At 43.3% G+C, this 27,411-nt stretch overlaps 1 protein-coding gene across 1 annotated transcript in view; it reads right to left on the bottom strand.

Annotated features, from left to right (window-relative positions):
• Positions 1–2,026: 2,026 nt before the first annotated feature.
• Positions 2,027–27,411, bottom strand: part of SLC2A12 (solute carrier family 2 member 12) — a 43,267-nt gene continuing 17,882 nt past the window's right edge. Inside the window, exons 3-5 of the mRNA XM_084624377.1 lie at positions 11,580–11,702; positions 7,842–7,974; positions 2,027–4,666 (exon numbers count right to left, since the gene is read on the bottom strand). Of these exons, the coding sequence (XP_084480503.1) occupies positions 4,567–4,666; positions 7,842–7,974; positions 11,580–11,702 (356 nt within the window). The 3' untranslated portion in view covers positions 2,027–4,566. The remainder of the gene's footprint in view (positions 4,667–7,841; positions 7,975–11,579; positions 11,703–27,411) is intronic.

Below are 27,411 nucleotides of genomic sequence, written 5' to 3' on the forward strand. Positions count from 1 at the left end.
TTGCAAATTAGGAAGTTGTGTTAAGACAGAAATAATACAAAAGGCCCCTGTGATTAGATGTATAGATCCTTATCTTCCCCTCCACTTCCATCCCAAAGGGGACCCTACTTAGGTGGACCATGGAGATGGAAATGCCAGTTCTGTGCCATCATACATCATTCACTGTGATCTTGTGTAAATCCCCCTACTGGAGCTCCAGGGGGATGGGGCTGCATAGAGCTTTGCCCAAAAAAAGGAACACCACAGTCTACATTATCTCATGTTGGAGATGTTGGATGTCCGGTTAGATGGCTGCAGCAAAGTTAATGGTGGCTTGTGCCTGCACCCAGAGTTTTTATTTATTTATTTTGCCAGGTGCCCGGTCAATGGGGAATGTGAGGTGAGAGCTGGAGCACAAACGTGTCCAGTCCTTCATGAGAATGGGTTGGGAGGTAACTGCCATAGGATTTCCTCAGCCAATTGTCTTTTTTTTGTGGGAACACTTGCAGGATATAACACCAATATTCAGTGGCAGACATCTATTTAGAAAACGGTAATACTGCAAAGGACCAAGTGGTTGATAGTGGAAAGTAAATTACATGAGACCTGTAGAAAGAATGTAGTATGGTGCTAATAATAAACCAATACAGCTTCAGACTACCTGCTTAGAGGCATCGTGAAGCTATAGAGGCACAAATCAGGAAGCTGACAGTCTCCTGCCAAATGCTATTGCTAAGAATATACCAACTCTAGAATGCTGCATTCATTCCTGGGCACTTCTTAGTAATGGAAAAAATGTTGACAAATTGGCAGCAAATCATCTATCAAGTAACAAGAATGATTGAAGGACTGAAGTGGATGACTTGGGGGAAAAAATAATTTGTCCAAAGCTGCCTGACTGGAATACAATACTGATAATTCTCTACAAGTGTAACCATGAAAAGGGCTTAGAGGTCTGTCTGGGTAGAGCTCGGTGCAGGATCAGTGTCTGTCAAAGGCTAGCTGGCCCTTTAAGGGGGACAGGGAGTCAGCTCAGCTGCACCTGTGATACAGTAACTATTCTCCTGCTGATCCTGACTGGTGGCTTGATTGCAATTATTGGACAGCTGGGAAAGGAAGGCTGACAGAGAGAGAGACTGGGGGGAACGCACCTAGAAGTTTGAGAGTTCCCTCTCTTTGAACTAAGTCTGATAGAAGTTAGGTAGCAGGATAACTGGGAGAAAGCTGTAGGAGGGAAGTAGCTTCTGTGGTGGGCCTGGAAATAGGAGTTAGAGTCTAAGAGAGGTAGTCTTGGGACTCCATGTTCAGCTAAGGAATGGCGCCTAAGGGTAATTTAAGAGGGATGAAAAATTGAGCCTAAGGTGGATAGAAGCAGTTTAAGTTCATGGTGTTAGTTGGAATTTGTCGGGAATTCTAGAGTAGACACCCTTCCTTGAAAAAAGGGTGAACCTAGAGTGGCCAGGGAACATGGGAAGGTAGAGATGGTCTGAGGCTGTGAGACAAGGAGTGTAAGGATGACAGAGACCAGAGTCAGGGGCTGAAGACCTAATACAAGGTCACGGAATAATTTATTGGTAGGACTTCCTGTTACCCCTGGAAGGGGAGGGACTATAAGTGACCTGGCTAGAGAGCTGAGTCATGAGAAGAAGTAGGGCTGGAGTGGTGTTTGGCAGGGGGTTCCAGGTAATGAGAGCCTGCTACCCAATCCTGAGCCATGAGGAGGGTCTGCTGATTGGGGAGTCACTCTCCTCCAGTTCCAAAAAGATAAAAATGAGAAAAGCAGTTGCACGTGGAAGCCCAGAGAACAGCCTCATATAAAGAATAGAACACTGTTGCATTACATGTGCCCCAAACCTTCTTTTCTAAAAGTACATTTGTGCAAATGTCTAGGAGCAACAGGAATATTCTGTGACTTTGTTTAATGTCACTGTATTTTTTTAACACTGCAGCGTTTGCAGCCCTAACACAATATTTTGCTAATGTCTGAGAAAATGAACCTGTCTCTTTGCTTTTCGGTCTGGTGTGTGTTTAACACACAAACAAAACATAAAACATAACAGCGTAGATTCTTTATTATCCAAGTGGTGAGAAACACAAAATAAACATGGCATAAACAGTACACTATAAACTTTAATATTCTTCTATTTCAATAGTCCAAAGTGGAGAATTTAATACAGGGAAGGAAGGACACTAGTATTTTTAAATGATTAACCGGCCTATACTGCCTTAAGGGAAGGAAAATTCAGGCTGACTTACAGTATGGCCAACCCTAAGAGTTTGAAAATCGTGAGTCTGAACCAAAAATTTCCTGAGACTTTCAAAAGGTGAATAAATTATGGGTTTTGGCCTGCTTTCTGGCTTTTGCACACCCCCTTGCCATCTTCAAAGTGTGTATAACAATGGCAGGTTGGAAATTCAAACTGAAATGCATAGAAAATGTATGTGTGCGCTCACATCCTGCTCTCCTGGATTCCACTCTTCTCTAGCCCCCCCACTTCTTAGCGTCTCACTGCCAAACTCCAGCTGCCCCACAATTCCTCCCCTCTAGGCTCCAACAGCTGCCTTCTGGCTCCAGCCTGCAGGTGAGGCTCCTACCTCTATTAACTCCTCCTTCCTGCACTGTAGTGCTATTGGAGGGAAAGGGGGAGTCTGAGGAACTGCTGCTGAGCTCAATAGAAGGGATGGGTTCACCCTGTTGTGCTGTACCTGCACTGGAGCTCTGCCCCACTCAGAGAGCACAGCAATACCTCTGTTCTCAGCAGTGACTATAGCTCTAGTCAAAAAGGGAAACTGCAGATGACTCAGGCAAAATTCTTGATCTGTCTGATTGATCAGAATGCAGCCCAAAACTGACACGCACGGTAATGTGAATATTGACGACAGCAGTGTCAGGAAAAGATGGCCAGCCATGAGATCTTACCAGTCTCTGGAGCAACGATCTAAGGGATTTGCTGGAAGCTCCAGGGCCTGTGTCCTTTAAAACAAGGAAAGCTCTGGAAAATATCATGGTATTAAAACTCCAGTGTTGGCAGGAGGATGGACTTCAACTGATACTTCCTGTACAAAAAGATTGGGTAGGGTTTTGATGTCAGTTCTCTGAGAGATCAGGCTGTAGCCCTCCACAGCATGTAGGATAAGGTGAAGCTTGATCAGTAGGCTCACGTCCCGAGGTAGCTAAATTCCTAATAGCTGCTAGTAAATTGTATCTTTGACTCTTCTCTAGCTTTTCTATGGGATTTGAACTTTGTATTCAATTCTTTAATATATGCACTTCTTGAATCCTTAATGGAAAGCTTAATTGCCTTAGAACCTATAGCCTGAGTAGGCCTATAGCTTTGGCCAGATGGGTCGGAAAATTACAGTTCCTCTTGTGCAAAAAAATCTGTTTTTTCAACGAGATGAGAGTAGTTAAAGCAGTGCCAGATTTCTTGCCCAAAGTTGCATTAAAATATCAACTGAAGGGATCATTTCTGATTCCTTGACTAAATCCTGGTCATGAGGAGAAGAGATTCCACTGTATGGTTGCAGTGAGCCATCAGGATTTCCCTAAAAAAAAAAGACTTGATACCCATCTGTTTGGGTGACTTATTTGTCTTCTAAGAGCTCACTCTACAAGAACATTCATGACCTTCTAGGCAAAGAGAGTAGAAGTCTCTCCACTTGAGCTGTCCAGGGTAACCACCATGTCCACTCCATTTACTTTTGTTGAGTACTGGAGACTGCATTTGGTGACAGCTACAGCCTGACATTTCTAAGCAGTACAGCCAGTTAATTATGATCACCACTGAATACAGATTGAAATCCTATGTGTCTCAGCATGTAAGAGGGCACTGGAAAATGGCAATTTGTGTTCCGCTGATTTGCTTTTTCCAAGTACTCCTTTAGCAGGTACCAGTCCAGATAGCATCTCAAGTCTAGAAGTTCAACAACATAGCTTTAATTGCTATTGCTGCTGTTTTAAAAGTTAATGAAGCTTATTGCTCAGCAAAGCAATGGACCATGAGCCAACTAGTGCCTAATGAAGGGCGAGTGGTGATTGTTTGGGGAAGATCACTTTCATGTTCCTGACTCTGGAATAACTAAAGTAGACAATGAAATCCAATCCAAGTTTCACACAAGACCTTGTGTATGTTGGGGCCAAGAGTGCTGAGAGAGTCATGCAGACTTCTAGCATGGCCAGATGTGAATACAGTAATAAAGCTGCTAACTGCTAACTGCACTGCACAGATTCTTCCTTTTATATATTCCAGTCTAATGTGACCTGTGCTGCAACACAAAGTGATCTGGGTCCCCACAAGTTGAAGAAGTTAGCAATGTGGCTATCCCTATGTTAAATATTGTAATTGTTTTATTTCAATACCCATTCACCTACCATATTTCAGAGCTGGGTTAATTTGGAGGTGAGGAATGTTGGCTTTACTTATTTTAACCCTTTTAATAAACTTTAAACTACAAAAATCTTAAATGTTTTTCTTTCAGTGGCAATATAAAGCTACTAAAGAATGGAATACAGACTAAGTGTTGTGTAGTAGTGTCAATATTGTAGAAACTGTCTTGGTTGCCCTTGGACAAATATCCTTCTCCAGTCTAGTAGAACGGCTCATGATGATCTCTCTTGGGAAGTTCTGTTGGCACTAGTTTCTCTCTACGTTGGCCCATCCAACAAATGGAGCTCTTTGTATACTTCCTGAAAGAGAAGAAACATTTAGCATTCAATCAAATGGTCAAAGTTTGTTCTTCCCTTGTAAATATTTCTACCTCTTTGGCTAGTTCAGTGACACAGAAATAAGTTTTGATTACAGCTGGTCACATAATGCACAATCATTCGCTAGTAATACATTCAACAACTGCTGCAAGGATTTGTTGAGTAGATTTAGTCAATAAACAGTTTTTACAGCTTATCACATAAAACATTATTTGCTGAGTTTCAGAGTAGCAGCCGTGTTAGTCTGTATTTGCAAAAAGAAAAGGAGGACTTGTGGCACCTTAGAGACTAACCAATTTATTTGAGCATAAGCTTTCGTGAGCTACAGCTCACTTCATCGGATGCATGCAGTGGAAAATACAGTGGGGAGATTTATATACACAGAGGACATGACACAATGGGTGTTACCGTACACACACTGTAAGGAGAGTGGTCAGGTAAGGTGAGCTCTTACCAGCAGGAGAGCGGGGGGCAGAGGCTTGAACCTTTTGTAGTGATAATCAAGGTGGGCCTTTTCCAGCAGTTGACAAGAAGTTTGAGGAACAGTGGGGGGTGGGAATAAACATGGGGAAATAGTTTTACTTTGTGTATTTTCCACTGAATGCATCCGATGAAGCGAGCTGTAGCTCACGAAGGCTTATGCTCAAATAAATTGGTTAGTCTCTAAGGTGCCACAAGTCCTCCTTTTCTTATTTGCTGAGTAATGTAGTCAAATGCATTGACTAGACTGTTGGGATATCACTCAGACAGCTTTAGTTTTGACACAGGTTTCCTACAGCTTAATTTCTGTCTGTGTAAGTATTTTAGCTACTTTACTATTTATTCAGAAACATAGACATCTTTGGAGCTTTGAAGAGAAAGACATGGTCCCATGAACTGTGGGAGCATGTTACCCTACTTCTCCACTAGGTGGCAGTTTTGGCTTACCTTTTTTTTTTCTTTTTAAATTGGAATTAGATGGAGAAAGGAAAATACTTTGTTATGCCATGTGTAACAGACACTTGGATGTTGCTAGCTTTGATCTTTGCAATGATTCTTTCTCTTTCTGCAGTTTGTTTAATGATAGAGGAGAATGGTGAGAGCAAAGGAGACTGAGTCCTTAAATCTTGTCCAATAAATATGTATTCCTCAGACTGGTAGTCAGCAACTACCTTATTGTATTCTCAAAGAATTCATTGATTTTTAAGGTCAGAAGGGGTCACTATGATCATCTAGTCTGGCAACAGAATTTCACCTATGAATTCCTACAGTGGAGGGAATTATTCTTTCCTCTATATAAGTGAACATTTTCAAGCCAAATCACTTCTGGTTGAACTACAGAGTATCTTTAGAAAGACATCCATAGAATCATAGAAGATTAGGGTTGAAAGAGAGCTCAGGAGGTCATCTAGTCCAACCCCCTGCTCAAAGCAGGACCACTCCCAACTAAATCATCCCAGCCAGGGCTTTGTCAAGCGGGGCCTTCAAAACCTCTAAGGATGGAGATTCCACCACCTCCCTAGGTAACCCATTCCAGTGCTTCACCACCATCCTAGTGAAATAGTGTTTCCTAATATCCCCCACTGCAATTTGAGATCGTTACTCCTTGTTCTTTCATCTGCCACCAATGAGAACAGCCAAGCTCGTCTTGATTTAAAGACTCCAAGTCATAAAGAATCTCTCTTGATAAGTTTCTCCAATAGCTAATTACCCTCACTGTCAAAAATGTCTTATTTCTTATAAGAATTTTTCTCATTTCAACATCCAGCCAATGGAACTTGTTATATCCTGTCCTTCAAATTAGTAGTACCTAGTGAAGGGGCATAGAGCAGCAACAGAGATGGGATAGCAATAGTCTACTCAAATTCAGATAATGGTTGGTTTGATTAGCCAAAAGAATCCTATGGGACCAGGATTTCACCAATAAAGACAATAGCAAAATTCCCATTGACTTCCATTGGGCCAGGATTTTACCCTATGACATCTGTAACATGACCCCATAAGAATTACAGTGGTCAACTATCTTTTTCTGTGATTTCTCTACCCCTTTTTCCATGATGTTGGACTCCTTTGAAGCTGATCTTCATTAAAGCAGCCAGCTGGTGTAGCTAAAGGCTTCTCACCATCAGCGGAGTGAGGCCCTGAAACAGCCTTCCAACTGGAGTAATGGGACAAACAACTGAACTAGTTTTTAAAATGGAGCTTGATAAATCTGTGAACAGGCTTATATGATTGGATTCCCTATGAAGCCTCTGACCCAGGAGGTCCTTTGCAGTCCTGTGCCCTATGTAGGGTTGCAACCCATCTCGAACATGTCAGGAAAGTCCTGAGTTTTACACCTCAGTCCTGTGTATCCCTGTTTCAGGGGACACACACAAAAATTAGCGCACTGTTAAAAGGCATCAGTTAATTTCTGATCAGTGAAGCTTCTACCTAAAGAATGTGGATACAGCATATAAATACTATAGAACTGTAACTTTGTGCCCCTATGGTTCATTGGGGGTTCATTGTTAATATGGAATCACATAGGACCTTCTCTGCTTATGCATTATGGAAGGAAGCAGATGGAACTCCATCAAATAAAGGATGGTCAGAATGGGCCAGGCAGAAGGCTACATGGGAATGAGGATACTTGCACATTTTCCATCTAACTCCACTACTGCTATGCTGGAGTTTGCACTACACAACTGAGTAGGGACATACACAAGACTTCCTGGTAGGTCTTTTTTGGTGAGATTTCCCCAACAGATCTGCAGACCTGAGCAATTTGGAAGGTTCTTTCAGATCAGAATTTGTGTGTGCTTAAAACTCATCTGAACCTCTGAAGCTTTGAGGTCCTCCCCATCATTAAAGGACAGATTCACTAGTGCACTCTTCCTCTTTTGTTCTGATACAAAGCAGCTGGAGTGTACTGGGAGAACCTGAACTCTAGTTTAGATACTCTTACTGTTTACTTATTCATCACAATGAAGTTCATAGTAGGAGACTGTAAATCCTCTTTTGGGGCCTGGTCCTTCACCATTGAGGGGTTTGCCATTGACTTTAGTGAATGAAGGAACCCTCAAGGAGTTTGATCTTGCAAGCAAACCCAAAGTAACTTTCTATTTATTAATCTGGCAGTAAAAGGCCACAAGTTAATTGGGAGTGTGGTGGGGATGCAAATACACTTGATACTTACTGTTTAGCTAGTTCCATGGATATTTGCTCTAAAGAGGATCCCTTTGTCTCTGGTATAAACACAATGATGAAAGCCAGTGATGCTAGACTCGTTATTGAGTAAATGAAACACACCCATGGCAGACCAATTAGGTCTATAAAAGAAAAAATATGTTTTGTTAGTATTACAAAAGGGTTTTTTAAGGCAGTCCCATTGAAATCAGGGTTGACAGCATTGAGCCCTCGTATCTGTAAGTAATTGTTATGTCACAAGGAAAACTTATATTTTTAATTGTGCCTGGTGCAGGGGTTCTGGAATAATGTGTATAGTGGGGGTGCTGAGAGCCATTGAACCCAACTATAAACCTTGCATATAATGGAAGGAAACCACTTCAAGTCAGGGGATGTGGCAGCATCCCCAGGACCCCTAGTTCTAGCCTTGTGCAAGCAAACTAAGAAATCACAAATAGAATTCAGCAATGCTTGACTACTGGCTTGACTTTTAACTACTATCCCCCGATAGCAGGTCTGGTAACCACTGGTGCTGGTCTGAAAGTTCAGAGGCTCTTTGAAATTCCTCCAACATGTATTTTTGATGTGAACATTTTATGAAGCAAAAAAAACATATTTCACACAGTTGTAGTTGCCAGCTCTAACTAATCCTTTCATGCTGGCAGTTTCCAGTACTTCCACTGCTGACAGTCCACTCTGTGCCAGTAATGGATCTAGGAGTTAACTCCTGTTGGTTCCAGTGAATAACCAGGTTTTGAAAATACATTTGGAACAATGGAGAATACAAGAGATCAGAGTCACAATCTCCTAGCATCTGTCAATTTGTGTCATGAGCTGAAAGTTAAGGCTGAAGCTCTGGGCTGTATTGTACGCTCAGATATGCAAGTACAACTCCTGTTTGATTCAATGGAACCTGACAGGTTTCAGAGCAACAGCCGTGTCAGTCTGTATTCACAAAAAGAAAAGGAGTACTTGTGGCACCTTAGAGACTAACCAATTTATTTGAGCATGAGCTTTCGTGAGCTATGGCTCACTTCATTGGATGCATACCTTGGAAACTGCAGCAGACTTTATATACACACAGAGATCATGAAACAATACCTCCTCCCACCCCACTGTCCTGCTGGTAATAGCTTATCTAAAGTGATCATCAAGTTGGGCCATTTCCAGCACAAATCCAGGTTTTCTCACCCTCCACCCCCCCACACACAAACTCACTCTCCTGCTGGTAATAGCCCAGGGGCTATTACCAGCAGGAGAGTGAGTTTGTGGGGGGGGGTGAGTTTGTGTGTGGGGGGGTGGAGGGTGAGAAAACCTGGATTTGTGCTGGAAATGGCCCAACTTGATGATCACTTTAGATAAGCTATTACCAGCAGGACAGTGGGGTCGGAGGAGGTATTGTTTCATGATCTCTGTGTGTATATAAAGTCTGCTGCAGTTTCCACGGTATGCATCCGATGAAGTGAGCCGTAGCTCACGAAAGCTCATGCTCAAATAAATTGGTTAGTCTCTAAGGTGCCACAAGTACTCCTTTTCTTAATGGAACCTGAATGCACCTTCAGTCTTTTGCCTGAAGACTAACAGCCAAATTTTGCCTGCCTGTGTAAATCCAGACTAACTCCACTTTTGCTAGTCAAATTCTTGTGGATTTACACTCATTTAACTGAACAGAATTTGGCCTGAAATTTCTCTTGAGTTTTAACCAAGGAAAAGCAGACTATTTTTCCTTACCCTGTTTTAAGTCTGGATCGTACCTCTTCTTGATAACCTAATCTCAGCACTCCATCTAACATTACTGAACTCTACCAGACCTGCAGCGAGTTCCAAGATAATCAGCTGAGAGCTGACTCTGCTTCTGCTGAACTCTAGTAGAGCTGGTTGAAACTCTGTTCTGCAGGAAATTCTGACATTTGGAAATTTGTTTTTGTTTGAAATGGTCTAAAACCAAAACATTTCTAAACTTCTGGTGAAATAAAGTTCTGGAAATAAACTGTTTGAGGTTGATCAAATCATTCTTATTTTGTTACATTATAATTTATAAACAGTCTTTTATTTTTCAAAACAAAAAAACATAGCATTTCATTCTGATAAGGTTGAAACAATGTTTCAGCCTTATCAAAACACTTTTTTCCATTTTTTCTCTAAACAGAACTTCATCAAAATTGAAAGTTGGCAGGAATGTGTAAATTTTGGTTAAATGGAAAAACATTTCACTGGAAAATTTTCAACCAGCACTACCCTAGAGTAAAACTTCCATTAACTTCAAAGGAAACAGGACTGAGTCCTAACTGTTATTTGTATAGCTTATTAGTGAAGAGGTCTTTGATAGCCCGAGTAAGAGACCTGTGGCCAGATTCAGAGGTAGTACAAATTAGTCTCTTAATCTGAATCCATTATGCTTCCTCAGGCATATTTACCCCCTACTTACTGGCGTGTGAGCGGAAGGCGTCAGGACTGCAGATGAAGTCTAAACTGATCTAGTGTACTCTCTGTGCGGTCTGGAACACCCACCAGCAAATCACCTCTGAATTTGGCCCTTGCATTTTATTTCTAACATTTAAGAGATTGTTATGTTGTCCATATGGGGAAGATTCATTATGCCTGTGATGCAGAGGTGCATTGGCAGTTCACTACTGCATCAGCAACTCTTGTCAGGCCTGAAAAACTCACTACACCTCACACATTGCTGTCATAGTGTTTATCTGTAAAGAATGTCGTGTGAGATATCAAATGAAAGCTGGTGATACACTGGTCATTAATATCATTGTGAAACATTAACACTGTGTATTAACTGTGTATAGGAGGAATTATGGATACTTACTGATATTAAGCTTTAAAATCTGTAACCAAAGGGTGAAACAGGTTTTCTTCCAGACAAGAGGGAGAACAGTTATCTCCCTCTTTCTGATATAAATTGAGCATTGTGATGCCAGAAACATTGGACAGTTCATTTTGTGTTGGAGGTAAACAGAAGGAGCAAATTAACATGAGGATGAGAAATCAGCATAGGAAGACACTGGAGTCTGATCCCCAGGGGTTCATCCTGACTAGTGAAAAGGACCAACTTTGGGGAATATAAGGAGAAGCAAAAATAAGCTTTGGTTATCCATCACTGAGGGGACAAAGAGGTCAGTGCTCTTTGTAACCATGAATGGTGGATCCATGAATGGTGGGTTGGTGTCACTAAGAAATGGCTGTAGTTGAGAAGTCTGCCTTAGACAAGGATTGAAGTCCATTAAGTTTGTCACTAGAAAGTGTGATAATACTTTTGTTTTATTTGTAACCATTGTCTGTGTATTATCTCTGCTTAGTATCACCTAAATTTCTGTTGTTGGTTAATAAACTTCTCTGTTTCATCGTAAGTACATCGCAGTGCAGTTGTGATAAGTAGAGTGTGAATTCCTGGTTAAATCAAGCCTCTTTAGAGCCAGCGCACTTGGTAATTTCTGTGAGCGTCCAGTGACAGGTTAGATGCTGAAGGGAGATGCTTCTGGAGTGTTCAGGAACTGAAGAGCACCAAGGGTTAACCTGCAAGGCAAAGTTAGGACTGGCAGAGTCCTGAGGGATCTGTGGGGCTGGCTAACCAACTGGAGTGGCAGGAAATTGTCACTCAGTTTAACATCAACAGTTCCCTTTTATGATGAGAGACAGGGCTAACAGGATGACATACAGTGCTAGACACCCTGAGAATGCATCACAATGCCCGGTAATGGGCATATACACTCAAGAAGAAACAAAGAATTCTTACCAGTTACAGTCAAAAATGTCAAGGAGATGAGGAGATTTATACCCCAGTTCAGGCTAGAGGTTAAAGCCATGGCCCGTCCTCTGATCCCACCAGGGAAAATTTCACTCAGCACTAGCCAGGTCACTGAAAGGAAGGGGAAAAAAGACATTATTCTTGAAAGGACGCCTGGGTGCCTAAAATTAGGGACGTAAATCCACAATTAGGCACCTGAATGAGTGACCTGATTTTGTTTTGTGGTGCTGAACACCAGCAGCTCCCACTGGACCAAGGCCTGAACTCCAAGCTGTGTGTGGTACCTTAGCCATGTGACTCACATTCAGTCAATAAAATGCCTGTCAACTGCTGTACTATAGGGTTTTCAGGGACAACCCAACACTAGAACAATGTTTTCCTGCTTCAAGCGTGTGCATAACACTACATGTCTGAAAAGTGTGAGGCAAGGTTTGACAGTGCTATCCCCACACAGCTGAATGTGAAAGAGGGAAATGACTAAACCTCTCTCTCAGAATACAGGTTAACGTATGTGGAGGCAGTGAGACAGAGTACTCGTTGGTTTGTGAGCAGCACTGCATGTTATGTTGAATTATGAATACCTGCCAAAAATACAGCAAGTTTGCTATTCCAGCCATATGCTATATATGTAAGTTTTCTTTCCTCTTGAGGTAAAGGTAGATATGATATATATCTAGATATGATATATTTCTATTCTTGTTTTATGAGTGTCTTGCCTTTGTCTTATATATAATATTATATCACTCTAATATCCATGTACACATAAAGCCAAATTCTGACTTCATTTACACACAGTGATTTTAATTGGATTGCACAGGTGGAACTGAAGACAGAGTCCTGATCTTTGGCTGTGCTGTGGCTGCTTTATGCTTCATACCACTAGTGCAAAGTGATCCAAAAACTGGTTTAGCCAGACACAAGAGGAGAACCCCAGTGAACCCTAAGCCCACCTGTCCCAAGTAAGACTACTAGGCCTTTCCTGTGCCTTGACAAATCATTGTTGTCATAGCAGATCCTTTAGGTCATTGGCAGCAGAGCATAACTTAGATCAGCCGGAGGATGGTGATAGCTTATGCAGGAGGAGTGGACAACACCAGGAGAGCACACAGGTGGGGCACAGGCATCTAAAGGTTTTTGGTCACAGCCATGACTCTGGACCAGAACTGGGCCCTTAATGATTTTCTTTCTGTAGAACACTAAATGCTTGTTTCCTGTTCACTTACACTAAAATCACTGAAAATTACAATTTTAACATAGAACATTGGCAGTGCTTCCCATTGGGCCGTACGCCACACCAAGTATGACTAAAGGGTTCCTGTTTGGCAGGGGCAGAACTCATTACACCACGGCAGTGACAAAGGTGGGGAAAAGAGAGGCATTTTGGGGAGGAAAATGTGGATAACCTGCACTTTGCTGGCTCCAAGTGGTTGGATTTAGAATCCAGGAGAAGTAGAGAAATATAAGCCACTCCTCTTGTCTTTGTAGTTTAAGGAATAACTCCACTGCCACTCGTGACGTGTTGATCAGCACGCTGCTCGCTCTGACCAACAGTTCGGGATCCATTCCTGCAGCTGAAGAGGCAGGGCGCGCAGGACACAAACCGTTGAAAGACGGTGCCAAATGCGGACAGAAGCACAGGGATTGCTGGGATGTGAAGCAATGCATCATGGGGCATTGGGACAGGACACAGGATGCCCCGCAACCCCCCTCTGCCTTCCCACAAGTCTTAGCGGCAGAAGAGAAACAGGTGCTCTGTGGGACAGCTGCCCAGAGCGCACCGCTCCAAATACCGCTGCAAGTGTGAACACGCTATTGCACAGGCAGCTGTCCGTGTGAACACACAACAGCGGTTTCCCTTCAGCGCTCTCTGAGCAGCGCTGTAACTGCTGGCGCTGTAACTCTGCCAGTGTAGACATGCCCTAATATGTTCTGTCCATCTTTTCCCCTAATCTGCATGGTAAATAATGAACGATTCTTGGCTTTTGACACCTCTCTGGAATCGCTATCACCGTTTGTCCTTTTGCCAAGAAGCAGCCGCTGCAGGAGGCACAAAGGGGCTGTATTTTCCTCTTGGGAGACCAGTAACTAGGTGTCAGCTTCTGTTTGTCGTCATAATTAATACTGAGAGCTGTGACTCTAGTCCCCATGCAAAGCTCTGAAAATCTAACCTGCCTATCTCTAAAGCCACTTCTGCAGAGTAACTGACTGCTTCACCTACACTCACTTCAGCAGGTATGTTCAGCACTATAACAATAAGCCCAAACCTCAACTCTGCGTCAGAAAATAATGCCCCTCTCCCACCACGTACAGCATTCCAGCATTGTTTCAAGTGTGCATGATAGTAATAATCGCACAGCATACATCTGGACAGTCCTTGGGTGGTGTGCATTCTGCAGAGAGCACAAAGCTGTGGTTTTTCAACTTGAGTGTGAGCCGAGGAGTAACAGTAAGAATAGGGGGTGCATTGACATTGAAGCTGAAGGTGTAATTTCCAGGTAGGGGAGAGACACATCTGCTAGCTTTGATTGAGCTAACATGCTAAAAATAGCAGTGTAGCTGTGTGGTGCAGGTGAGGAGAGGGGCTAGCTGCCCTGAGTACAGTCCCAGCCAGGATCCTAGGCACTTACTTGGGTGACTAGTCCATCCCATCACCTGTGCTGCCATGGCTCTGCTGCTAGTTTTTGCGCACTAGTGCGATCAAAGGTAGCACATGTACGTTTACCTGTGGTGGGAATTGTGCCTTCAGCTTGACTGTTGATGCAGCCTAAGCGTGAGCCTCTGAGCTGAGGGCTAAGCCCTGTGCCTATTGAAGTCAAAGGGAAAGTCTCTCATGGATTTCAGATGAGCTTTGGGTGAGGCCTAAGTGAAAATATGCCTCAGCCCCTGTGTGTTCTCTCACTTACACTCAAGCGTGGAGTGCAAAACAAAACAAAAACAAACCACACCAAACAAAACCACACACCAGGGGCAGGGTGTGGTAAAAATGAGCATATCTGAAGAATTACATGGCTTTAAGTGTGATCCTCAATCTGCAAATGAGGCACATGACTAAGTCCCCTCTCTGACCTCACTCCTGCTAGTACGCAGAGTGGCTGCACGGCCATGCTTTCAACGTGAAATTGGACTTGTGCATTCAGCTCATGTCTTCCCTTCCTGCACCTGTGTTGTGCAGAATCAAGTCCTTGATGGACAGAATTAAAAAGAAGAGTACTTGAAAGAATTCAGGGTTTTAGCAGCATAAATTGCGAGAAGAGATTAGGCGGATTTACAGTTTAGAAATGAAAGAGTAGAGGTATGCAAGACTGAAAGGAATGGAATGGTCTGTTAGCAACAAGAGGTCCAAACTGAAGATAAGAAGGGGATTATCCCATAAGCAATGTCAGCAGAATATCTGTAGGCAAAGGGTGCTTAGAGATGCAACAAACTTTCAAAGTCAAGGAGAGAAATAAGCGAGCAAATAAAACAGCAGGCACGACACTGAAACTGTGCAGAGAAGCAATGAATCAGAGGGTGCAGCTAATGAATGAAGTTTGCTCTGAGGGCAAACTCTCCTTAGGTCTTTCTCCAGCTGGACTCCTGGCTCTAAGCATTTCCAAAGAGTTAGATGATAAAGTACTTTGCAGCGAAGGACATCTCCACATTTTGCTAAACTACCTGGGGCCAGATGCTTCTCTGCTTACTCTCAAAAAATAGTATGCTATTTCACAGGAATTTCCACCGATTTCAATGGGACTTCTTGCAGAGTAAGATACAGGCCTTTGGAGTACATATAATGGGGTCTAGACTGAACATGTAGCTCTGTGACTCTGAGGGTCTGTCTACATGAGGAGATATACTGGTATTATACCTCTACAGTTATGCCACTTTAGCTCCCTGTGCAGACACTCTTAGCCCTGGTCTACACTAGGACTTTAGGTCGAATTTAGCAGCGTTAAATCGATGTAAACCTGCACCCGTCCACACGATGAAGCCCTTTATTTCGACTTAAAGGGCTCTTAAAATCGATTTCCTTACTCCACCCCTGACAAGTGGATTAGCGCTTAAATCGGCCTTGCCGAGTCGAATTTGGGGTACTGTGGACACAATTCGACGGTATTGGCCTCCGGGAGCTATCCCAGAGTGCTCCATTCTGACCGCTCTGGACAGCACTCTCAACTCAGATGCACTGGCCAGGTAGACAGGAAAAGAACCGCAAACTTTTTAATCTCATTTCCTCTTTGGCCAGCGTGGCAAGCTGCAGGTGACCATGCAGAGCTCATCAGCAGAGGTGACCATGGTGGCGTCCCAGAAACGCAAAAGAGCTCCAGCATGGACTGAACGGGAGGTACGGGATCTGATCGCTGTATGGGGAGAGGAATCCGTAATATCAGAACTCCGTTCCAGTTTTCGAAATACCAAAACCTTTGTGAAAATCTCCCAGGGCATGAAGGACAGAGGCCATAACAGGGACGCGAAGCAGTGCCACGTGAAACTTAAGGAGCTGAGGCAAGCCTACCAGAAAACCAGAGAGGCGAACGGCCGCTCCGGGTCAGAGCCCCAAACATGCCGCTTCTATGATGAGCTGCATGCCATTTTAGGGGGTTCAGCCACCACTACCCCAGCCGTGTTGTTTGACTCCTTCAATGGAGATGGAGGTAACAAAGATGCAGGTTTTGGGGACGAAGAAGATGATGATGATAATGATGAGGTTGTAGATAGCTCACAGCAAGCAAGCGGAGAAACCGGTTTTCCCGACAGCCAGGAACTGTTTCTCACCCTAGACCTGGAGCCAGTACCCCCCGAACCCACCCAAGGCTGCTTCCTGGACCCGGCAGGCGGAGAAGGGACCTCCGGTGAGTGTACCTTTTAAAATACTATACATGGTTTAAAAGCAAGTATGTGAAAGGATTACTTTGCCCTGGCATTCGCGGCTCTCCTGGATGTATTCCCAAAGCCTTTGCAAAAGGTTTCTGGGGAGGGCAGCCTTATTGCATCCTCCATGGTAGGACACTTTACCACTCCAGGCCAGTAACACGTACTCGGGAATCATTGTAGAACAAAGCATTGCAGTGTATGTTTGCTGGCATTCAAACAACATCCGTTCTTTATCTCTCTTGTTATCCTCAGGAGAGTGAGATATCATTCATGGTCACCTGGTTGAAATAGGGTGCTTTTCTTCAGGGGACACTCAGAGGAGCCCGTTCCTGCTGGGCTGTTTACCTGTGGCTGAACAGAAATGTTCCCCGCTGTTAGCCACGGGGAGGAGGGAAGGTTTAGGGGGTAGCCACGTGGTGGGGGGAGGCAAAATGCGACCTTATAACGAAAGCACATGTGCTATGTATGTAATGTTAACAGCAAGGTTTACCCTGAAAGAGTGTAGCCACTGTTTTATAAAATGTGTCTTTTTAAATACCGCTGTCCCTTTTTTTTTTCTCCACCAGCTGCATGTGTTTCAATGATCACAGGATCTTCTCCTTCCCAGAGGCTAGTGAAGATTAGAAAGAAAGAAAAATGCACTCGTGATGAAATGCTCTCTGAGCTCATGCTGTCCGCCCACACTGACAGAGCACAGACGAATGCGTGGAGACAAATAATGTCAGAGTGCAGGAAAGCACAAAATGACCGGGAGGAGAGGTGGAGGGCTGAAGAGAGTAAGTGGCGGGCTGAAGAGAGTAAGTTGTGGGCTGAAGACAGGGCTGAAGCTCAAATGTGGTGGCAGCATGATGAGAGGAGGCAGGATTCAATACTGAGGCTGCTGCAGGACCAAACCAGTATGCTCCAGTGTATGGTTGAGCTGCAGCAAAGGCAGCTGGAGCACAGACTGCCACTACAGCCCCTGTGTAACCAACCACCCTCCTCTCCAAGTTCCATAGCCTCCACACCCAGACGCCCAAGAACGCGGTGGGGAGGCCACCGGCCAACCAGCCACTCCGCCACAGAGGATTGCCCAAAAAAAAGAAGACTGGCATTCAATAAATTTTAAAGATGTAAACTTTTAAAGTGCTGTGTGGCATTTTCCTTCCCTCCTCCACCACCCCTCCTGGGCTACCTTGGTAGTCATCCCCCTATTTGTGTGATGAATGAATAAAGAATGCATGAATGTGAAGCAACAATGACTTTATTGCTTCTGCAAGCAATGATTAAAGGGAGGACGGGAGGGTGGTTAGCTTGCAGGGAAGTAGAGTGAACCAAGGGGCGGGGGGTTTCATCAAGGAGAAACAAACAGAACTTTCACACCGTAGCCTGGCCAGTCATGAAACTGGTTTTCAAAGCTTCTCTGATGCGTACCGCGCCCTCCTGTGCTCTTCTAACCACTCTGGTGTCTGGCTGTGCGTAACCAGCAGCCAGGCGATTTGCCTCAACCTCCCACCCTGCCATAAACGTCTCCCCTTTGCTCTCACAGATATTGTGGAGCACACAGCAAGCAGTAATAACAGTGAGAATATTGGTTTTGCTGAGGTCTAAGCGAGTCAGTAAACTGCGCCAGCGCGCCTTTAAACGTCCAAATGCACATTCTACCACCATTCTGCACTTGCTCAGCCTGTAGTTGAACAGCTCCTGACTACTGTCCAGGCTGCCTGTGTACGGCTTCATGAGCCATGGCATTAAGGGGTAGGCTGGGTCCCCAAGGATACATATAGGCATTTCAACGTCCCCAACAGTTATTCTCTGGTCTGGGAATAAAGTCCCTTCCTGCAGCTTTTGAAACAGACCAGAGTTCCTGAAGATGCGAGCGTCATGTACCTTTCCTGGCCATCCCACGTTGATGTTGGTGAAACGTCCCTTGTGATCCACCAGAGCTTGCAGCACTATTGAAAAGTACCCCTTGCGGTTTATGTACTCGGCGGTTTGGTGCTCCGGTGCCAAGATAGGGATATAGGTTCCGTCTATGGCCCCACCACAGTTAGGGAATCCCATTGCAGCAAAGCCATCCACTATGACCTGCACATTTCCCAGGGTCACTACCCTTGATATTAGCAGATCTTTGATTGCGTGGGCTACTTGCATCACAGCAGCTCCAACAGTAGATTTGCCCACTCCAAATTGATTCCCAACTGACCGGTAGCTGTCTGGAGTTGCAAGCTTCCACAGGGCTATCGCCACTCGCTTCTCAACTGTGAGGGCTGCTCTCATCTTGGTATTCATGCGCTTCAGGGCAGGGGAAAGCAAGTCACAAAGTTCCATGAAAGTGCCCCTACGCATGCGAAAGTTTCGCAGCCACTGGGAATCGTCCCAGACCTGCAACACTATGTGGTCCCACCAGTCTGTGCTTGTTTCCCGAGCCCAGAATCGGCGTTCCACAGCATGAACCTACCCCATTAGCACCATGATGCATGCATTGTCAGGGCCCATGCTTTCAGAGAAATCTGTGTCCATGTCCTGATCACTCATGTGACCGCGCTGACGTCGCCTCCGCGTCCAGTATCGCTTTGCCAGGTTCTGGTACTGCATATACTGCTGGATAATGCGTGTGGTGTTTAATGTGCTCCTAATTGCCAAAGTGAGCTCAGAGGCCTCCATGCTTGCCTTGGTATGGTGTCCGCACAGAAAAAAGGCGCGGAACAATTGTCTGCCGTTGCTCTGACGGAGGGAGGGGCAACTGACGACATGGCTTACAGGGTTGGCTTCAGGGAGCTAAAATCAACAAAGGGGGTGGCTTTACATCAAGGAGTATTTCAGGCAGGACTTCACGGAGGGTTCCAATAAGAAATGGTGCATCTAAGTTATTGTTCTTATTGGAACAATGAGGTTAGTCTGGCCTCTGATTGATACATGGCTAGATTTACCTTGCTGCACCTTCTCTGTGAGTGACTGCAGTGTGACCTAGAGGAATGAGTCCCCTAGATGGGGTAGGGGGGGAAGCAAATGAGTACAAAACAAATCTGGTCTGTTTTCTTGTTTTGATCCACTCCATCTATCTTTCACATCTTTGGCTGGCAGCAGACGGTGCAGAAGGACTGCATGCCATCCACATCTCTTGCCTGCCCAGCAGAAGATGATGCAATAGGACTGCTAGCAATCCGTATCGCCTGCCTGCTCACCATAAGACAGTTCAATAGGACTGACTGCAGGACTAAAGAGAATGACCTGGTCGAGTCACTCCAAATTTAGTCCCTGCGCCCATGTCTGCCCAGGCGCTCCTGGCCGACATGGCCAGGAGCACCTCGGACATGACAAGGACGGCTACCAGTCATACTGTACCATCTGCTGCCAGAAGGCAATGGGTTGCTGCTACTGTGTAGCAATGCCGTACCACGTCTGCCAGCACCCAGGAGACATAGGGTGATGGTTACCTGAGCGGGCTCCATGCTTGCTGTGGTATGGCGTCTGCACAGGTAACTCAGGAAAAAAGGCGCAAAACGATTGTCTGCCCTTGCTTTCACGGAGGGAGGGAGGAAACGGGGGCCTGACGATATGTACCCAGAACCACCCGCGACAATGTTTTAGCCCCATCAGGCATTGGGATCTCAACCCAGAATTCCAATGGGCAGCAGAGACTGCGGGAACTGTGGGATAGCCACCCACAGTGCAACACTCCGGAAGTAGACTCTAGCCTCGGTACTGTGGAAGCACTCCGCCGAGTTAATGCACTTAATGCACTTAGAGCATTTTCTGTGGGGACACACACACTTGAATATATAAAACCAATTTCTAAAAAAACGACTTCTATAAATTCGACCTGATTTCGTAGTGTAGACATACCCTTATTCTGGAATAAGAGACTTTTCTGGTTTAGTTTATGCTGCTTTCAAAGGGTGAGTCACAATTCCTTCCCTGGCTTGCCTTTATTTCCCCCTTGGAACAAATCAGATATTGCCCCATACTGGTAGCACTTTACTTCTACCCAGTCCCTCTCCTTCTCCAGTTGCTCCTCCACCATCTAAATGGATGTCGAGAGTGGGGGGGTGGGAGGGGAAAGGAGAAGCATCTGCCCAAGAAGCCTGCTGTCTCCCCACTTCTACAGACCAGTGGTGCTGGTAGCCCATGCAGAGGAACAAAGTGGAACATTTCCCCCCTTATTCTCTTGCATGGATGGGAAACGTGACAATCCTGCCATAATTGATTATTTTGTCTAGAACCTTTTTCTTTTTTTTCTTCTTAATTTTTTTTTCCGTGTTGGGATCCAGGAAGTGCTGGTAAGGGACTTCCCCCCAGCCTAAGGGGAGGATCCACAGGTCCAGGATTCCACGTGATTACGGGGGACAACTAAAGATATAACAGGAATGGGAGTGAGGTCACACGGCTAAACGAACCTTTTTCTTCTGAGGCAGATAAAACATACTGTGGAAAATCACTCTTGTAAATTGTGTGGTGAGCTTACCGCCATGTGACCCTCATTTACATCACTCGGTACAGTGTTCTGACACTGACCCCAGAGAATTTGATTATTTGCAAATACTTTAGCAGCAACTCCGGAGAAGGACAATGAAGATTGCTAGAAGTATGCTGAGGCTTACAAACAAACAAGTGCAAAAGCTAGGAATGTTTAAACTTGAAAAAAGGCAGAGTTAGAGGCAGTTGTTTTATTCCAAACCAGAGAAGATGGTTAAGATGCATGAATAATGGGAAGAAATTCTATGGCCTGTCTTGTTCAGGAGGTCAGACTAGATTCTCATTATGGTCTCTCCTGGCCTAAAAATTTGTGTAAATGAACGCAATCCTCCTTTTTGGCTCTATCCCCATACTATGACAAGAGTGGTCACTCAAGATTAATAATCAGTAAATATGGAACAAGTGAAAGGATATATTACTTTGCCTGTAATCAAGTATTAGAATTCACAGCTGTAAAAGAATATCAAGTCAAAAACTGTGTCTAGATTTGAAAAAGGACTGCATTTAATTACCATTGGTAAGACTAGCAAGCTAAGACAAGGGTAATCAAATGTCATGCCTCAGTGTGTATCCCAACTCCTTGGGAGATCAGGAAATAAACATTTTCCTATGTACCTCATTCTACAGTTTTCCAGGTACTTTGATGTTTTGGGTATCTTATTTCTGCTTTCCTCACATGAAATAGCATTAGCTATTGCTGGAAGCAGGATACCAGAATTGATGGACCAATGGTCTGGACTGGTGAGGCAAATTTTAAATTCACTTTTTTTCCCCTTCTGCTATGATAAATTCTGTGGGCCAAATCCTGGAAGTCACATATGGAAGACAATCAGGATTGTGGAAAACAGTGTTCAAGTCCTTAAAATAATTAGTCTGTGTCCAAACCATGAGCATCAATGATATGGAGATAAGCTGAGCAATAATATAAGCATCCTTTGCGGAGCCCTCTTCTGAACTAAAATATGTACTTCTTCCTCATTCCTCCTTCTGTCTGCTCCTCCAATTCATGTTAAAACAGAGCAGTTAAACATCCCCGTTAGAACCCATGACCTCTTTTCTGTGTGCTAGATACTTGATACAAATTGTAGCAACTCTAGTGTCTTTGGGAAGCAATACAATATTCTTTTTTTAATATATTCAGTTATATGTAGAAGAAAAAGAATATTCATGAATGTGGATTGCTTCCTGATAAAATTTCCCTATAAAATTCCCTATAAAATCCCCTATAATATTCATGAATGTGGATTGCTTCCGGATAAAATTTCCCTATAAAATTCCCTATAATATTCATGAATGTGGATTGCTTCCCTATAAAAGGTGATTACTGTTACGTAAGAGCCAGTCTGTTCTATAGGAACATAAAAATTGCCATCCTGCATCAGGACTCAGCTTCACTTACACCAATATCCTGTCTGCAAACATGGCCAGTACCAGATGCTTCAAAGGAAAGTGTAAGAACCCTCGCAGTAGACAGATATGGGGCAATTTGCCTCGCACATCAGGTTTCATCCTAATCTCTAATAGAGATTGATTTAAACCCTGAAGGATGAGGTAAAGGTTCTCTTTGTAACCTTACTACACAATCTGTTTCCTTTTTGTTCTTGCCCATGTTGGCATTCATGCTGCTCCATCAACAAACAGCCCACTTGGCAGGCAAGCACACAAGAATGAAAAAATAAGCTTCAATGGAAAATTGCTTAGAGTAAGTCACATACTGTAGCTTAAGAAATGCCTTTCTTATTAAAATGGGGAATATGTATTCCTACTTGTGAGTGTTTGTTCTGAATATTGAATCTAAGATAATCCTTGGAGGCATTTGCACAGGAATGGCCATGGAAGCCAGAGGCTCTAATTCATAAACAAGTTATGCACAAACTACTCAGGATTATTGCATATTTCACTCCAGAAAAGTATGGAGACAAAAAAAATACACAACTTGGGTGGCTGAATGTACCTGCTTTTCTAGTACAGAAGACAGGGTGCATTCTACTCCTGAGGGGACCGCAGAACAGAAATGACTGCTGATTGAGACCCAGGAACAGGGACAATTCTAGTTTTATGCTTTCAAACAGAAAGTGTATTCTTTTAACAGGAAAAAGTATGAATGTTTTTGATGTTTCCTTCCTATGAAGTGAGGTTGTTCAGGGCATATCTGTTCTTGATTGTCTTCTGAGCATCTCCCTTTGAGGTTTGATCCTAAAAGTCCCACTGAAGGCAAAATTCTGTGCATGGAAAGTTTGTAGAGTTGGGCCTGATATGGGCAATACTGCACATGCCTTTTTATTTTTTCAGAAAAGCCCATGTATATATTCCCCATAGCAAACAGTCACATTGAATGAGTTAGATCTTTCTCACAGTTGCACTGCTGTAAATCCAGACCTACCTTATGAGTCAGTTACTTTGGAGCCTAAAGCCCCAATCCGGCAGACAACTCTATTTGTGCTGGCTTCAGTGGAACTACTCTCATGCTTTAAATTTAAGCCCTCACATGTTTGCAGGATCAAGGCCTCATACAGCAAAATGCAGCAGCAGGATTGAGCTAACTTCATATGCCATTAAAATGCTCTTGGCATTTGTTTCCTTGAAAAACATGACCCCTTGAACTCTCTACTTTGGATAAGCTATAAACTTGTGACTTTTTAAAAAACATACTTTTTTGGCATCAAGCACTTTCTCACCTTATAATACTTGATATACTGTGTTTATCTTTGCTGGTGAAATCTAGTAATGTGTTTGCATTTAGCATCCTATTGAATTAAAATTGCTCTGGGCTTTTGTACTAAGCCTGCACAAGATCACGGAAGCTCTGAAATATCATCTTCCCAAGTGTAGAAACTGGACTGTGTTGAATTTGACAAACTTTTAAAAAACTTTTTCACAGAATGACCACATACAGACATGCTCCAGTGAATGTCAAGTGAAATTAATGTAAACCCTTTACTATGATAATCAAAGGCCACTATTTACTGCATATTTGAATGTAACATTTGACCTACATTACATGAAGGGCAAATGTTAAATTCAAACATACAATAACTAATAGCAGCCTTTTGATAGCAGATAAAAGGTTCTATATTTTTATTTGTGTGCTGCCTGGCAAAGGAAAATGTCACCATCACATAAAAATAAAATGTTAGAATGAATTGTTATTACAATAATATATATATGAATGAGATGGTCTGCATGCATTTGTAAAATTCATTCGACATGAGTTTGGGTCAGTGGCATTACTGTTGCTGCTACTAAATAAGATTCAGCATATATGTAGTGCTTTGCCTCTTCAAAACACTTTGCACATGTTAGCTAACCAGATCCTACTCCTCTCAGCCCCTGCGTGCACCTCCTGCACAGCTCCCTTACATGCAACCTCCCACTTTGCACAGTGGAACTACACGGGTTCTGCTCCTAAGTAGAGCTCTATGGCCTAGCAATATGGAACTGGATTTGCACCTACCAGAGGCCCTGCTTATGCAAGATACTTAAGCACATGCCTAACTTTAAGCAGAAGTAGTTTCACTGAAGTCAATGGGATTACGCAAAGCTTAAAGTTACTTACGTACTGTGCTGAACTGGGGTCAGAATACCTAACATTATAGCATCAAGTTTTAATCCATTGTACTGAAGGTCTTTTATAGATATAGGCAGCTAGCCTCAGTCCTCGTCAATTTTCTTCTCACAAAGCCAAATTCTGCCCTTTGTTACATGTGTGTACTCCATTGACTTCAGTGGGGTTACAGGGAGAGCAGAATCGGGTTTATGCTCTCAACATGCAACTCATTTGTTTGGAGGTAGCTAAAGGCTTAATCCTTTAGGGCGTTGAGCACTTCAATCTGATCTAGCAAAGCACTTCTTCCAGGTTTAAGTTTAAGCACTTGAGTGGGCCCTTTGAAGTCACTGGGAGGGACTACTCCTGTGCTAAAAGCTGGGCACCTGCTTAAGTGATTTGCTGAATTGGGCCAGACTACTCAGCACCTTGCAGAATTGAATCCTAATTGAACAAAGGGAAAACTCTGGAATCTCAGCATTTTTTAAAAAATGATTTCTATGAAATTTTTCAGTACTCTTATGCACAGATTAAGTAAATCTCTTTCTTGCTATAAAATAAACAATACTTAGTTATTCCACCACATTGGCTCAGATTAATCTATTTTAAGGGCAGTTTAGAAAACTCACACTGCTCTGTGATGTTTATAATTCAGCTTCAGACTACCTAAGCATAATTCAAACTAGCTGGCACTTTACTTGCATCAAGTATTCTATGAAATTCAAACTGAATGCTGGCAGATGGATGGTGTTCAATCCAGAGCAAGGGTTTTCTCTTGTGTTTTGGCACCCACGCTCACTACACTGCAGCCTATCAGCCTGTGGACATTATATGAAATGAAGATTTAGTTGGGGAGTTGTCCTGCTTTGAGCAGGGGGTTGGACTAGACGACCTCCTGAGGTCCCTGATATTCTGTGATTCCATTGAATGCATCTGATGAAGTGAGCTGTCGCTCACGAAAGCTTATGCTCAAATAAATTTGTTAGTCTCTAAGGTGCCACACCTCCTCCTTTTCTTTTTGTGATTCTATGAAGACTACATGTGGTGTTATTTGAATAGCACGTGAACAATGAATTGGATAAGTTCTATCTGCATCAAATCCAAAACAACATCAGTGTAGTAGAGCAGAGCAAACTCTCAAATGACTCTGCTGTACATATTGGCTATGCTATGAACCTCAAAATAAAAAGATGAATTAGTTGTTTTCTAGGAAAAATAACCCTAAAATATGCCACTTTTTAATTTTGTTTGAACATGAGGGTTTCTATCATGTAAACCAGCAGTTCTCAAACTGTAGGTCGGGACCCGAAAGTGGGTCGGGATCCCATTTTAATGGGGTCGCCAGGGCTGGCTTAGACTTGCTGGGGTCTGGGGCCGAAGCCCAAGCCCCACTGCCCAGGGCTGAAGGTGAAACCCAAGGGCTTCAGCCCTGGGTGGCGGGGCTCAGGTTACAGACCCCCTGCCTGGGGCTGAAGCCCTTGGGCTTTGCCCCCCTCCCCTCCAGGGCAGTGGGGCTTGGGTGGGCTCAGGCTTCGGTCCCCCCTCCTGGGGTCATGTAGTAATTTTTGTTGTCAGAAGGGGGTCGCAGTGCAAATGAAGTTTGAGAACCCTTGCTGTAAACCGATTAAACACATGTTTTCCAGGTTTGAGCATTCTGGCTCTAATCCAGCAAACCACTTAAGCACATGATTAACTTTAAGCGCTTTGCTCTTTTTTAAGTCATGTAAACGCTGGACATTTTATTTATATGAACTGTAAGGCAAGATCATGAAGAGTCTGTAAAACTTATGAACTCATAAATACAATGCTTCAAACAAATGTACAAGGGAACATTGTAGCATGACTGATTAACATTAAATGTATGTGCACTATAAACAAACATAGTAAATTGATGTCTTATAAAAGCTTGAAATGTTACTTTGTCTAGTGTCAGAGATATTGATGAGAGCTGTAGCACACACAACTTCTACCAGTGTCTTCCAATCTATTGTAAGGCCATGTGGCTTATGCTATTTTGTAGCTGAATAATATCCAACTAAAACAACTGCTGAGAGTAATGGGTTATGTTTAGAGATGGGCAAAATTTTAAGGCTGAAACTTTTTTCACTGAAAAATGCACACTGGGGTTGTCTGAAACATTTTGTAAATTAATGTCAAATTTGCAGAATCGTTTCGGTCAGGAAAAAACCCCTGAAAAAATCAAAACATTTCATTTTGACATTCTTAAAAAATGTTTCAATTTTTTTACTCAAAATGACTTGTTTTGAATGTTGTTTTATTTTTAAAAGCATTAATGGAACATTTCATTTGATCCAGACAAACATTTTTCAACTTTGCACAGCTCTAATGATGTTGCAAGTGACACTGCATCCTCACTCACTTATTTTCATTACCAGATTTTCCAATTTCTTGAAGGAGACGCGATGTCCCCATTTAAAATTTGATCAAAGTTGGGTTCTGCAGCAATATGTTAGGGGTGGAGGGAAATAGTGTCTTGATCATAAATATGGGCATAGTGTATCATTCTTGTCATCACATCAGTGGGTTGATCAAAGCCAGAAGTGAAGCTGGCTATTTTGTTCTGTTTTAAATTTGCATCAAGTGTTTGAAGGGAATATGCTAAAGAAATGTACAAAACAAGACACTTAGCATCTTCAAACCATGTAACAAGTAAATCTAATGATTACAGATGTGCAAAATGCAGTGGGCCAATATTATCCCTGATGTAACTCCAATGACTTCAGTGGAATTACTGCAAGGATCATGGTTTCAGTTTGCAAGGGCACGTCAGTATAGATAGATACTTGTTTTTTTTGGAAGTTAATTATTCTAAACCACATGAAAACACATGAGGTGTGTGTCCCCACTGAAGAGGACTACCACAAAATAGTAAAAAGCTGGATGGGGATTCGTCCCCTTCATTTCCTTCAGTGGTTAATATTTCACTGCTTTGACTAGATTTCT

The sequence above is a fragment of the Lepidochelys olivacea genome, assembly GCF_965140295.1.
Source record: "Lepidochelys olivacea isolate rLepOli2 genome assembly, chromosome: 3".
NCBI lineage: Eukaryota > Metazoa > Chordata > Testudines > Cheloniidae > Lepidochelys > Lepidochelys olivacea.